This window comes from Canis lupus, chromosome 31 (assembly GCF_048164855.1).
Source record: "Canis lupus baileyi chromosome 31, mCanLup2.hap1, whole genome shotgun sequence".
Taxonomy (NCBI): domain Eukaryota; kingdom Metazoa; phylum Chordata; class Mammalia; order Carnivora; family Canidae; genus Canis; species Canis lupus.
In genome coordinates, this window is record NC_132868.1 from 5,300,860 (window position 1) to 5,316,351 (window position 15,492).

Genomic DNA, 15,492 nt, shown 5'->3' on the forward strand with positions numbered 1-15,492 from the left:
CAAGCTTGCCTGGATCCTCCACCCATAGCCCACCTACACTCTGACTCTCTCCCAAACCCCAGATGGAAAATTTTTAATTTGCTCACTGCTTTTTTTTTTTTTTTTTTAATATGGGACTTCATGAATTCGTGTGGCATCCTTGCAGTGAGGCCATGCTAATCTCTGTATTGTTCTGATTTAGCATATGGCTGCCTAAGCAAGCACAAACTTTTCCACTCTTAAGTCACCTACCTCCCCCAGCCAACACCATTATCAGGAGATGACACACCTTCTACCTAACAGAAACTACAAAAAAGGGAACCCCCTTAACATTCCCTCGTTTCCCCACAAATTTCCCCACATCCTTAAGCAGTCTTTCCTTCCCTCCTTAGGATAAAAGAAGGGTGACTCTTCTACTTATAAATAGCAATCTCTCCTCCCCTTGCAATGCTTTAAAAACACTCTTCACCCACTTCCATGGAGTATCTGTACTACCGATGACCTCTTCTCTTCAACTTCTCCCTCCTTGCAAATCCACTCTCATCAGATTGCAGCAATGGCCCAAGTTTTTCACCTTGCCCTTCCATCACGTTGGCCAATGGGACATTTAAAGGCATGATGCAAGCAGAAGCTTGGAATGCACTTACTTGGCTAGACTCCCATCTAGCCATCTAGAGAGTCTAGCCATCTTCATGAGAAAAACATGCCCAGGCTTGCCTGATGGTCCCAGGAAGAGGATAAGAAACGTGTGGAGCAGAGCTGGCCCAGCTGAAGTCCACAAGCAGCCCCCAGAACAGGGTCCAGCTCATTCACAAATTTGTGAGCGCAAGGCAGTCTAGATTATCCGATCCCCAGCCATTCAATGATGTGTGAACAATAAACATATCTTAAACTGGAGTTTGGGGCTGCTTGTTACACAACAATATCTAACTGGATATGCATGCACAAGGGTATCCCATCTTAAAAAAATAATTATGTATAATTAGGCTGTTCTAACAAACTACCATAGACTGGGGAGCTTAAATAACATATTTATTTCTCATAGTTCTGGAGGCTGGGGAGTCCAACATCAAGATGCCAGCAGACCCAGGGTCTGGTCAGATCTGCTTCCTGATTATCATAGACTGCTGTCTTCTGGTTGGGTCCCTATATGGCAGAAGCAGGGAGAGTACTTTCTGGAGTCTCTTTTCTAAGAGCACTAATTCTATTCCTAAAGCCTCCACCATCATGACCTCATCCCCTCCCAAAAGCCCATCTCCTAATACCATCATCTTGGGGGTCAGGATTTAACACAAGTTTGGAAGGAACATAAACATCCAGTCCATCATAATGACTGATAATGTTCCTATGGACCTGTCTCCCAACTCTAGCCCTGACCCTTAGTCATCCAACTTCTCAGTTCAACTTCCAGAGTCATCCACTCTTGCTCTTGCTACTTACACTCCCCCAATCCTCCTGAAAGTGACTTCCATCAGTCCCCAGTGACCATATTGTAGGAAAACCCAATGAGTCAATTTTCCTCTAATTTGACCTCTCCAGTGTTTACCCCTTGTCTATTCCATCCTTTTTGAAACACTCTTTTCAAGTATATCCAGACTGTTCACCCTTCTGATCTTCCTCCTATCTCTCTGGCCACTCTGTCTCAATTTCCTTAATGAGCTTCTCTGTTCTCTCCTTTCTGAAATGCTGCTGTGCTGCAGATGCATGACGAAGCCCTCCTCTTATCCATACACTCTTCCTTGGTGACCTATCCATTCTCCCAGATGCAGTTATCACCCTAGAACTCTTATCTCTGTCTCTCTTCCTGACTTTCCTATTTTAATATCTTTTGAATGGATATTTCATCTTGAGTGTCCCACAAACAAATCAAACCCAAAACGTATTTCTTCTAAACCTGCTCCTCTCTCCAACGTTCCATATTCAATGATAAACATCACTAATAGAATAGGTTCCCAAGCCAGAGATCTAGGCTTTGTCTTCAGCCCTCCCTTACGTTTGCCCCATCCAAACTATCATGCAACTCTGCCAACCTCCATCTTTTATTTTTTTTATTTTTCATCTCCATCTTTTTTTTTTTTTTAAGATTTTATTTATTCATGAGAGACAGAGAGAGAGAGGCAGAGATACAGGCAGAGGGAGAAGCAGGCTTCATGCAGGGAGCCCAATGTGGGACTCGATCCTGGGTCTCCAGGATCACACCCTGGGCTGAAGGCAGGCGCTAAACTGCTGAGCCACCCAGGCTGCCCAATCTCCATCTTTTAAATGCCTTGCAAGTCTATCCTTGTTGCTCCATCCCCATATCTACATCCTGATCTGGTCCACCACATCCCCACTGGGCTACAGCCCCTTTCCTAACCATCCTCCCTGGTCCCATTTCTGCCCTCCCAACAACTCTCCACACTACCAACATGGTAACTCCAAGAAGAAGCTCTTCTGACCAACACTACTACTTAAAGCACATAATGGTTTCTACTTGGGACTTAGATCAAGTCCCAACTCTTTTAATAAGCTAGCTCCTTTTAATGTAATCTAGCCCTACTCCCTGAAAGGTAGAAGATGCCACCCCAAATTATGCTACTTTGACATAGATTATTTTGAACTGAGGGTGGACACAAGAAAAGCTCCCTGCCCTCTTCCATTTGCCTAGAAGCAGGGTAGAAATTTCCAAAGGAGTCTCTCCTTCCCTCTATACCAGGACGGACAAAAGTTAATCACCAAGGCACCTGCAGATCCTCTCAGCCTGGAGATGGCACTAGAGAAATCTACATAACAAACCTTCCAGTCTTTACCTACCAGTCAACCTTCCCACCGAGTGGCATCTCTGGAAGCCAAAAGCTACTTTCCTCTATCCTGTCATTTCTCCAGGACAGGAGATCCCATATAAGCTGGAGTTCTAAGTCACCTCTTTGAGTTACTCACTTTTCCCTGGGTGTTTCCCATGTATACATGAGGTATACATGTCTATAAACTTGTTTTTCTTTTGTTACCCTGCTACTTGATGAGTCATCTATTCCAACGGAGGCTCTTCCTTGGTCCCCCAGGCCTGGATTAGGCAACTGAACCATAATATCCCATGTCCACATTCCCATGTGGCTGTAGATTACCACCACTACAACCCTCAGGACCTTACTCATACATCCAAAACTTCCAACTGACTGCAAACTCAATACATATTTGGTAAATGATAAGATTCAGGGATCACTACCTCTGACTTGGAAAAAATACACTTATCAAGAAGGTTGTCAATTATCAAGCTATAACCCACATTACCTAAAAATTACATGGACGTCATAAGTATTAATTGTTAATTCACTCGACATTTTACTGGATACCAGTCTTAGGTTAAGAATCTCATTTACTCTTTTATTCAAGGGAAGGAAACAGACAAAACACCCATGTTCTTCTAAAACTGAGAAAATGTTACAGAATTTGAGTGGCCTAAAGATTTGACTGGTTCGATTCCAGGTACTTGAAATGTACTTTTCCAAACTAGGCCAGTAGAGGGAACCGTTGACTTTGGAAATGTCACATCAGACTACAGCACTGGAGTCCATAGGTGCTCCCCAAGGGTGGAGGTGTGACTGGGAGGGGGGAGATAGACATAGGGGAGGGTGGGAGGGCCCTACAGACAGGCTTCCCCTTGGTCTTCGGGAGAGGCAGGTGTCTGAATTAACAGCAGGGTAAACTGTTGGGGGAGGGACACTGCAGCAGCCAGTGAGAAGGGCTCAGAAAACTGGAGATTACAGGAATAGGTAAGGCAACTCTAGGAAAGCCCAGAGACTTGCCAAGCTCGAATTTCTTAATTGAAACACTAGAAATCAAGAAAAAGGAAAACATGTCGAAAAATAAAAATAAAAATCAGAATGAAGTCAGGCTAAAATCATGGTCACGTGAGGTAATAACAAAATAAATAAAAATAAAGAGGCATTTAGGGGGCAACTGGGTGGCTCAGTTGGTTAAGTGTCCAACTCCTGGTTTCAGCTCAGGTCACGATCTCAGGGTGGTGGGCTGGACCCCCATGTCCAGATCCTCACTCAGCACAGGAGTCTACTTGAGATGCTCTCTCTCTTCTTCTTCCCCTTCCCCACCCATACTCTCTAAATGAATGAATGAATGAATGAATGAATGAAATCTTAAAGAAAAAAAGAAAGAAGCATTTATTCTTGGCTTTAAGGAGGCCCTCCCCAAATCCGGTTCATGAGCCAAGCCATGCACGGGCAGTCTGAGGCACACCCCCCCCACCCAACCCCTGCCTTCCTACCCCGCACCCCCCAGAGCCTCAGTGCCACTCTGTCCTCTGCAGCGAGCAGCATGCATAATGCCAGGCTGGCCCTCCCTGCATTTCCTTCAGGATTATAAAAATAAGCTCAAGGAATAACAAGTTTCAAGGATGCACCAGAGGTTACTTGTACCCAACCAACCTTATCACCAGTTTAAAAAGACACCTGCTATTCTCTCACTTAGCCACACTCCTGCCCTTCTGCTAAAGAGGAACAAGTGGAGAAGTAAACACACAACTCCACCCCTGAGACTTACTCATTTCCTTGGTTATCTTTCTTTATATTTTGCTTTTGTTGGGGGAGGTAGGATAGAAGTTGGAACTGCTGGCTAAACGAGACCTAGGGATTATTTGAGGGATTTCTTTTCATACATCCTCTCCATTGTAAAGGCCTAATACAGATTCGGTTGAATTTTTATCACACATTAAGTATCTGAAGAGGTTAGACTTTTTAGAGAACACGCGACAGGCAGATCAAAGCATTTGTACCCTAATTCATACTCACAAATGCTGAGTGAATGCCATAGAAAAGAAAGCCAGGACTTTCAGTGCAGGTGTGATATCAAATAATATAAACCTATGGTTGCTTGAAAGTTTCCCTTAACCACACAGATCCTGCTGGGGCTGATGTTGACTAGACCACGTCATTTGGGGTCATTCTGTCACCCTTGCCAGTGACTTGTTTTGGCACAGGGCGTGTGACATAACCCTGGTAGTGAATTATAAATGGAACTCTGTTGGAGGCTTCTGGAAATGTCTTCCTGCCCTAGAGAACAGGACACACAGACACATTCACTCCTCTCTCCCAAGGCCTCCATGTGCTATAGTCTTGGCATCGCGAGGAAAAGGTGACCAGCACTTCTGAGAAGCTGGCCCCCCATCCTGGTGTCATGGGGCAATTCAATGAAGCAACCCCCTAACTGTGGCCTTCAGACACGTCATGTTGCAAAAGAAGACAGTTTCTTCTCCGAAGCCCTGTTTCACTGGGTATCCAGTCAGCTGCACCCAGAACATAACAGATCCTGGCCTCCAATGAGAATCAGAGAAACAATTGCAAACTGTAATCCAAGGACTGGCAAACACTAAGAACTGATCTTTTCCAGGGTTGGCAAGAATACCCTTGGGAACTTGGTGGAAAGCATAAATACATGAGTTTTTTTTTCCCTAAAGGCCCCTTGGCAGCAGCTATGTAAACATGCATGTCCTGACGAAGCAATTGAGTTCTAAGAATCTATCTGCACATTGCTTCCTCTTCCTTCTCTGCCCAAGGCTGGCCTCGACCCAGCACCGGCCTGTTCTCAGCCCTCAGGTGTCTGGTGTGGCTCAGTTGGGGCCGGGGCAGAAGGAGACACGGGGGTGCTCTCCCCTGCGCCCCCGCCCACCTCCCGCCCCACAGGCTGCCAGCTGAGGGTGGCAGGTGTGCTGAGGGGCAGCCCCCTGCCTGGGCTCCCGCCCCTAACTCTGCCAGCCTCCTCCAGGGACAGAGCCCCTACAATTCGTCCCTCCAGCCCTCTGAGAACACCTGCTGCTCAAAACACCCTGCTCAGAAATGCACCCCCCGCCACTCACTGCAGCGCTGCCTGCACCGGCTAGTTCGGAAACCCCTGGAAGGCAGGAGCTGTGTGCCTTGGCTCCCCGTGGTAGCCCTTGGACATGAAGTAATTGCTGAACAAATATTTGCTTTAAAAGAGGATTCTGTACCGAGTGGATGAGTCACAGCTTACTGAACCGCCTCACAGTTACAGGACACAGAGGATGCGGCCAGCGACACACAATCACACTCCAGAATGTGCTGTAGGAAGAACAAGGTAAATCTCATGTCCACAGGTCTATGTGAAAAGATCTCCTAGATCTACTAAGTGAAAAAAATTCGAGTGAAAAGCTCTACAGAATTATCCATGCGCATGTACATAAAAAGCACAGGCACACACGTGTGTGCTTGAAGGGAGAGAGGTCTGGAAGTGTGGGTGGCTGCACAGCGGGAGATTTGAGAGACAGAGGATGTGGGAGAGTGGACTGCGACTTTAAAAAAAAGGAATACTTCTGTGGTTGGTTTTTGTTTTTTGTGTTTTGTTTTGTTTTACTGTAAGCACATATTACTAGACATCTTTTGGAATTAAGAAACCATCATATAAATAAAACTGGTTTTGGAATCAGATTAAAATGGGACACGACCATCTCTAGCTTAAAAACCCAAACAGAGTCTTTCCTGAAACAGTAGGGAGAGGCATGAACTCTAAAATAAAGTCACCTCTTCTTCCCCACCCATACTCTCTAAATGAATGAATGAATGAATGAATGAATGAATGAATGAAATCTTAAAGAAAAAAAGAGAGAAGCTCTTTCTCGCTGCAGTTCCAACTTCTATCCTACCTCCCCCAACAAAAGCAAAATATAAAGAAAGATAACCAAGGAAATGAGTAAGTCTCAGGGGTGGAGTTGTGTGTTTACTTCACCACTTGTTCCTCTTTAGCAGAAGGGCAGGAGTGTGGCTAAGTGAGAGAGTAGCAGGTGTCTTTTTATTTTTTTAAGATTTTATTTATTTATTCATAGAGACACAGCTAGAGAGAGAGAGAGGCAGAGACACAGGCAGAGGGAGAAGCAGGCACCATGCAGGGAGCCTGATGTGGGACTCGATTCCAGGTCTCCAGGATCACACCCTGGGCTGCAGGCGGCACTAAACCGCTAAACCGCTGCGCCACCGGGGCTGCCCAGCAGGTGTCTTTTTAAACTGGTGATAAGGTTGGTTGGGTACAAGTAACCTCTGGTGCATCCTTGAAACTTGTTATTCCTTGAGCTTATTTTTATAATCCTGAAGGAAATGCAGGGAGGGCCAGCCTGGCATTATGCATGCTGCTCGCTGCAGAGGACAGAGTGGCACTGAGGCTCTGGGGGGTGCGGGGTAGGAAGGCAGGGGTTGGGTGGGGGGGGGGGTGTGCCTCAGACTGCCCGTGCATGGCTTGGCTCATGAACCGGATTTGGGGAGGGCCTCCTTAAAGCCAAGAATAAATGCTTCTTTCTTTTTTTCTTTAGGATTTCATTCATTCATTCATTCATTCATTCAGAGAGTATGGGTGGGGAAGGGGAAGAAGAGGTGACTTTATTTTAGAGTTCATGCCTCTCCCTACTGTTTCAGGAACACCTCGACTGCTTGCCTTTCTCCCCGCTTTAATGATGGCTGTGTGTCCCTCTGATGTCTGTCCGGGCTGTGTGGCCTCCCCAGCCTTGAATGGCCACCGAGGGCCACCCCGGCCACCCCTTGGTATGGGTGCCCCCAACACCCAGTTCTCAGCCTGGGTTCCCCAGACCAGCAACTCTGTGGGAACCCCTTGAGAGGCACATTCTCAGGCCCCTCCCCAATCAGTTTCAATCTGAAACTCAGGGGGTAGAGCTGGGCAATCCCTGTTCTAACCAAATCTGCATCAAAACACAGATTAGCCACCACCCCCCCCATGGGGGGAGGCTCCAGGCTGAGAAGCAGGCTGCACTCTAAAGTATGGTGCTCATAGGGAGTGGGGCAGCCCGGGAGGGCCTGTCACAACCTTTAGAAACAAATTAGGGAAAAATCTCTTCCTCCCAGTGAGGCGATTAAGACAAACAAGGAAATGCTCTTTAACCAGATTTTTTTAAGGTGAAAAAAAAAAAAAAACAAAGCAAAAAAAGAAAAAAAACAACAACAAAAAAAAAACCACCACCTCACCCCTCCTCACCCATATCCCCAGACAATTCAGTTCTAAAGCAGGCCTAGGGTGGGTGTCCCAGGGATCAGAGCCCAGGTGCAGGGAGTGGGTGCCAGGCAGAGAAGAGGGTGGGCCCGGGACCCAGCCGGCAGCATACATAGCTTGAGCAAACCAGTAAACAAGGTAATGATCTAGACACCAGTAGGAAGAGAAAACTTAATGAGAAAGGAGGGACGTCTGGGTGGCTCAGCAGTTGAGCATCTGCCTTTGGCTCAGGGTGATCCCAGGGTCCTGGGATTGAGCCCCACATCAGGCTCCCTTCAGGGAGCCTGCTTCTCCCTCTGCCTCTCTCTGGGTCTCTCATGAATAAGCAAATAAAATCTTGAAAAAAAAAAAGTAAGAAAGGGAAATATAGTTCTTTATGAAGATGGAAGAGAACCCATGTACCCATCAAATTAACAATGGTTACCTCCAGGTGACAGAACTAGTGAGAAGCTAGGAGATTTTCACCCTGAACTTCACTGGCTTTCTGTGTTTAACCTGAGCTGCTTATGTGGTTTTCTCCCGAACACTGTATTTTATCGTATCATCAACTTAGTAGACCATCAGCGGTGCCAAGTAGAGAAAGCACCCAGAGCAGCCATCGTCCTGTGCAACCCAGTCTGGTCACAGCCCCAACACCTCTCCGCTACACCCTTACATGTGGGGCCCAGAAAATTAAATACATGCCAGCTTTGGCAATCCTCACGATCTAACCAAGCTATAATCTCACTCCTGTGGGAGGAGAGGCTCCCTCAGGGACCATCGCCTCCCTTGAGGTCACAGTTGCAGGGGCATGAACACAGGTGTCTTGTCCCCTTCTCTGCTTCGCACAGGTGACCACAGAGCAGAGAGAAGGCAGTGGCACTGCCAGAAACCACAGGAGGCCTGCTGGCGGTGGACGCGGGTGCAAGCAGCAGGGGAGGTCAGGCCGGACATCAAGACCTTGGGGAAGTTCAGCCGCGGCCCCAATGCGCAGGGCAGGAGCAGAAGGAAAGGTGGGCTGTGGGCCACACTGAACCGCCAATGCCATTTCCTGCACCCCAGCACAGCAGACAGCAGAGCCACCAGGCCAATGTGGGGGCCACCCTCTACAGACACAGGCTGTGCTGCTCCCCTCCCACACAACTCGGACGTGAGATGACAGGGATGAAGCAGGGATGGGAGAAGCCAGTGGGCTGCCCTTAGATTTTTCTTATTCATGAGAGATACAGAGAGAGAGGCAGGGACACAGGCAGAAGGAGAAGCAGGCTCCCCACAGGAGCCTGATGCAGGACTCGATCCCAGGACCCCAGGATCACACCCTGAGCCGAAGGCAGATGCTCAACCTCTGAGCCTCCCAGGTGTCCCTTGCTGGGCTGCCCTTAGCTCCAAATTTCTCCATCTGCACTGCCGGCCCCAGGTCCTGAGCCTGGAAGGGACATGAGCTTCTCCCTTTGCTGGGCCTCTCTCTTCCCCTGAGAGGACCTGTGTCATCTGTGACTTATAATACATCAATCCAGGAAAAGCACAGCCCCTGCGTAAAGGATGAGTGTGATGGAATGAATGGTTGTATCACCAGATTCCTCTGTTGGGCTCCCAACCCCCAAAGCGACTGAGTTTGGAAATAGGGCCTTTGTGGAAGGCATTAAGATTAACTATGGCCACAAGGGTGGAGCCCTGCTGCAAGAGAACAGGTGTCCTTAGAAGAGGAGATACCAGAGACAGATCTCTCTCTCTCTCTCTCTCTCTCTATCACATGAGGACACAGAAGAGGTGCCCCGTGCATGCCAAGAGGAGAGCTCTCACCAGGACCCAAATCCCCTATCACCCCAATCTTGGGCTCCCAGCTTCCAGAACAGTAGAAACAAGCTTCTGTTGTTTAATCCCCCTGGATGTGGGATTTTTGTTATAGAAGCCGAAACAGACTGAGACTTGAGGGATGCTCAAAAAGAATAAAGTAAATGTAATCCAACAAATGGAACAGAAACAAAATAATGAAATAATATACAGGATTTGCCCAAATCTTAGAGTAATACAATGGAGGGGGGGGATGAGACAGAAAGTCGTGGCATGAGGACCAAGTTATTCTATGCCTAAGAGCAAATCTCAGCAAAAAAGAACAAAATAGGGCAGATAGTGTTTCAAAGAGATTAACAGCAATTTCCTGAAAATATACCTAATATAAGTCAAAACAAATGCAGAGAGAAGGAGCTGAGATCTGTATATAGCTGGGGCAGGGGGCTATTTTCAATGTCAAGGACAAGCGGGGAGATATTTACGAGTCTCACAAGATCAGGGTATCAACAAAGATACAAAAGCAGGCTGGAATCAGACTATTCCCCTGCAACACTCAATGGGAAAAAAAGGCAAAGGACAAGTCGTTATTCCTATTATTTTCAGATAGGCAAGAATTCAGAAGGTAGCCCCTGGGTGTTACACCACAGCATGCCCCCCGCCCCAGCTACCCCTGAACCCTCTGGTCTGTACCCCAACGGGCACTGGAGTTTGGACCTCCATGCCCTCCGCTTGCTGCTGAGGCCTCTTATGTAGATGTCTCACATCTCAAACAGCCCGAGCACCGAACAGAGCCAATGCTTCTCCATCTATTACTTTACATAAACCCCTTTGCAATTCATCATCCCCTGTCCAGACGCTAGAAGCCCTCCCGGATGCCGCCTCTCCTCCACCATCCACATCACACCACTTTCTGCCAGCTGGTTCTTGTTCCTTCTCTGCCTCTGGGCCCTTGGAGACTATCCAGGCTCCGTCATCACACAGCCAGCCTCGTGGCACTGAATGCATTCCCTCGCATTGCATCTAGACCCTTAATGAGCTGGTCCCTGCTCCCTGTGGGGCCACCTCTCACCTCTCCTAGCCGAATGCAATCTTACTGCCACATCACCAGAGGCGTGCTGGGCTCCCTCTTGGCACCTGGGTACCTCGGCTGCAACAGCCTCCCTCTGACTTCTTCGGCACTCAGGTCAAGTCCACCTCTGCCACAACCCCCTCTTCCATGAGCCCTGTCCTAAACCACACAGCTAGTTGTGGTCCCCAGCACACCCTCCATCAGAGCTCCATCAGATGCCTACTGAGCTGGAGAATTAGTTCAACGTAGAACCGCCCATCACTTGGGTATCCCCAGTTCCCAGGCCGGTGGGAGGCGATGAATGGGGAGCCCATGATCGCTGAATGCCATGCGATATACTCTTACACTCTTGCACTTCAGGACACTATGGACCTCAGCTTTCAAAGCCTGGAGTGCCTCCGTTGGCAAAGCTCTGCACTCTAAAAGCTGCTGAGGTCAACACACTGGCAAAATTGAGGGAGTTCTCCATTTACCCATATTGACCGAAAAGCAGTGTGTATGGACTACTTCCCATTTCATCACGGGAAGATGCTGGCTAGGCTGGGCTCCCTGGGTTCCCTGGGTTCCCTGGATCAGTCACCCGTGCCGGCTTTGACCTAGGAGCCCGTGATGCAAAACGGGACAAGGAGGTCTCTCTTTGGTGGCGGCAGCAGATGGTTTGGGGCATTTTCTCCAGCTCTGCAGCCTTGAGTCTGATACCCAACAGCTCCCAATGACATCGTGAGGTGTCCTGCATTCCACTAATAAGCAAACGCCTTTTCTCCCCAACTCAGCCAGAAGCAGCTTCTTCACAGCTCAGAGCCTGAATGATCCAACAAATTCATCTTGGCAGCCAAGAATTTTCAAAGTGGTCAAGTAACAAACCCACTAAATACCACGAGTACAAACAGAGTGTGGTCCTGAAGGCACAAGCACAGCTTTGTGTTTGTCTCCAAAAATGTCCGAAAACAATCCTAGAAGAGGACAGCCGCGATGCACTCAGCAGACAGAGCAGAAGTGCCACTTCTTGCAATGACCGTCCTGGGCTGAAGCACACGTACTGGGATGTACACGTATACCTGCCAGGCTCTCTCCCTAATGGTCCCGCCGTGTTACACAGATACACCCTCAGCAAGCAGCACCTGGCTTTTCCTTACACCTATAGGTCAAGTGTAAATATGCCTGATACACTATCACTAGTGAGCGAGAGTAGTGAGTTCACCAGCATCTCTCCGTTCCCCATCTCCAACACTGCCTGGGGCGCGATGCTCTAGGTGAAGGGATGACAAGGCTGGGTTTCTGGTGCAACTTCACATTCCAAGACTTTGGACGCAGCAGGGCAAGAGGTGCCCCACGGTGAGCTCTGTGCAAACAAACTCTGCATCGTCCCAAAGGCACAACAAAAATGTGTCCGAGGATGGATCGGCCTCTCCTTGTACCTCTTAATGTAGTAGGACAGATTTCTGGACCATTCCCATCCTAAGGTTTATCTCCTGAGCTGAGTTCACGTGCAGCGTGCCCCCCTCCACCATCCCTCACCTCTTGGCAGCTGCTCCCCGCCAAGGAGGGAAGGAAACGTGGGTCTTACCTGCCTGCGCGGCTGTGATTAGAGCTGTGTTCCCCTCCTTGTCCTGCCAGTTGACGTCAACGTGAGGGCACTCGGCTAAGACCACAACAGTGTCCACAAAGCCGTGGTAGCAGGCGACAATGAGGCCAGTCTAGAAGTGAAGAGGGAAGCGGTCAGAGGGGGCTGAGCCCGAGCATCACCGCTGCACCCCCTGTGCACACAGGGTCTCCCAGGGGAGGGAGCCTGGGCCAGCAGCCAGGTGAACACACAGAACCCCGAGTCCCGGTTCTGGCTGGCAGTTTAGAACCAGCCAGCCATGTGTCCTCTCAACTGTTCCATGCTGACCACGAGAGAGGAAGGACGCCTGGGAAACCTCGGGAAGCAAGGTCCCTGCCCCGTTCGCTTTGCCTTCTAACAGGAGGAAAAACAGCAAACCGCAGACCTGCCAGATGAGTCCTGACCGTGGATTGGTAAGGGGGCTAGGGTAAGGGAGGCTGTGAGTGCAGGGGCGGCGTGGCTCAGTGTCATATAGGGTGCTCGGGTGGGCTACCTGGGAAGGGGACACTGGACAAAGATGGCAAGGAGGCGAGGAAGGGCCAAGGGCCATGGGGGGAGCATCCAGCTGGGAAGCCCGTGGGCCGGAGCCCTGTGAGCCAGAAGGAGGAGGTCAAGGGGGCATCAGAACCCCAGAGGTCACAGTACAAATCCTGAGACAGGTGGCATTTTGAGCAGTCACTTGTCAAGTATCTTCATCAAGTCGAGCAGCTGAATGGAAATAGACTCCAGGACACAGGCCTGGAAGTGGGGAGACCCGTTGGGAGTGGTGGTATAATAAAAAAATATGTGTATCTGGTCTTTGTCCCAGGTTCCTGGCACTCAGCTCTGAAAACCCTCAGAAATCACCAATTCTTACATGCCAGTGAGATGCTTCACCGGGGTGGGAGACAATGCTGGTACCTTCAGGATGGGGGCCAGTCTCTAGAAAGACCGACTACCATGGAAGTAGGTTAGATCTTGCTTCTCTGCACACTCCCAACCCCACCTCCAGGGAGGGGAACGGGCCTGGAGATTGAGTTCAATCACCAATGGCCAATGACTGAATAATCTAGAGCAAATCATGCCTACTTACTGAAAACTTCATAAAAACCCCAAAGCAGTGGGGCCTGAGGGGCTTCTGGGTTGATGAACACATTGAAGTGCTTAGGAGGGTGGTGCCCCCCGGGGAAAAGGCAACGCAAGCGCCAAACCCCTTTCTCGTACCTTGCCCTGAGCACCTCTTCCATTTGGCTGTTCCTGGCTTTTATCCTCTATAATAAACCAATGATAGTAAGTAAAGCGCTTTCCTGAGTTCTGTTATTCTAGCGAACTCTCAAACTTGAAGGGGGGTGTGGGAACCCCCAAATTTGTAGCCAGTTGGTCAGAAGGTAACCCCTGGGGATCCCTGGGTGGCGCAGCGGTTTGGCGCCTGCCTTTGGCCCAGGGCGCGATCCTGGAGACCCGGGATCGAATCCCACATCAGGCTCCCGGTGCATGGAGCCTGCTTCTCCCTCTGCCTGTGTCTCTGCCTCTCTCTCTCTCTCTCTCTGTGACTATCATAAATAAATTAAAAAAAAAAAAAAAAGAAGGTAACCCCTGGGTTGGGACCTGGAGTCTGAAATAGAGGAGGTCTGGTGGGACTGGCCCTACACCTCTGGGGTCTCTGCTAACTCTGGATAGTGAGGGTCAGAATTAATCGGATCACTAGAGACCCTGGTGGTGGCCAGAGAAGTGGAGAATTGGTAAGGGAAAACCACTAGTGTCAGAAAAAAACCCATCACAGGGGACTCCTGCAGAGGCTGGCCAGGGGACGATGCAGTCATCCATGAGCCAGGAAGCAAGCCCTCACCAGGACCCCAGATTTCTAGGCTCCAGGATGGTGAGAAATGAATTTCTGCTAGTTGATCAGCCATCCACTTTCATTTTGCTACAGCAGCCGCGCTGACTAAACACTTTGCAACAGGGGCACCAGGGCGGCTCAGTCATGAAGTGTCTGTCTTGGGCTCGGATCATGGTCCTGGTCTGATGGAGCCCCCCATCCGGCTCCCCGCTCAGCAGGGAACCTGCTTCTCCCTCTTCCCTCCGCTCATGCCCTCTCTGTCAAATAAATAAATAAAATTGTTAATAAAATAAAAGACAGGAGAGCAGGAGTGAGCCCAGGCCGACTCTACTTATTTAATTTTTTTTTTTTTTTAATTTATGATAGTCACAGAGAGAGAGAGAGAGGCAGAGACACAGGCAGAGGGAGAAGCAGGCTCCATGCACCGGGAGCCCAACGTGGGATTCGATCCCGGGTCTCCAGGATCGCGCCCTGGGCCAAAGGCAGGCGCCAAACCGCTGCGCCACCCAGGGATCCCCCGACTCTACTTATTAAGCGGCTACGGCTTTCAATGTCTCCGATCCCGAGGGTTCACTGCCCCCACCACCCGCCTTCTCCCACCCAACGTGTCTGCTCACTGCTGCACGAGTGGTCCAGAAAACTGGTGACTCCACTTGGTAAGCACCAAAATCTCATTTTTTGAATTCTTTGGATGGAGGTAGTTCTCAAGTATCTGACAATTTCCTGACTTATAAGCAAGGCATGCTGAACACAATGCAGCTTCTTCCTTTTTACATCATTACACTAGAAGCTCATCTTTATTACAGGAAAAAAAAATCCAATAACGGAGAAGGAAAAAACTTATCTAGACACACACAATCTCACAAACACAAGATGTACACACATGTGCACACACACACGGACGTCTTTTCTATACCAAAATCGATTGTTTGCTATATGTTTCAATGAGGAATAGATCAGCAACATCTTTTCACATCAATGGAAACACTTTTGTGTCAACATTTCCAGCAAATGTGGAACATTATATTCTACTACGGCAGAATCATAGTTATCTGATGAATCCCCACTCTTGGACGCGGAGATTGATTCCCATTTTTCTGTATTCTGAGTAAAACTGGCAGTGAAAATCCCTAGAATCATGGCTTCATGAATCTCATTCCTTAGGATCTCAGGAGACATTCTTAGAAGCAGTATTTCTGCATTAAAGGAAAGAGATATTCTGAAAGCTTTGAACACATATTGAAA

General features: G+C 48.9%; 1 protein-coding gene and 1 pseudogene across 4 annotated transcripts in view; both read right to left on the reverse strand.

The window, feature by feature from the left end:
- ANKRD33B (ankyrin repeat domain 33B) overlaps nucleotides 1-15,492 on the reverse strand; it is an 81,907-nt gene that overhangs the window by 21,123 nt on the left and 45,292 nt on the right. For all 4 annotated transcript variants that reach the window (XR_012021636.1, XR_012021637.1, XM_072807325.1 and 1 more), the window contains exon 2: nucleotides 12,393-12,522. Coding sequence is in view for 2 of the 4 variants with exons in the window: in XM_072807325.1 (XP_072663426.1) it covers nucleotides 12,393-12,522 (130 nt within the window). In the remaining 2 variants the exon portion in view is untranslated. The remainder of the gene's footprint in view (nucleotides 1-12,392; nucleotides 12,523-15,492) is intronic.
- On the reverse strand, nucleotides 105-202 carry LOC140622506 (U6 spliceosomal RNA; annotated as a pseudogene).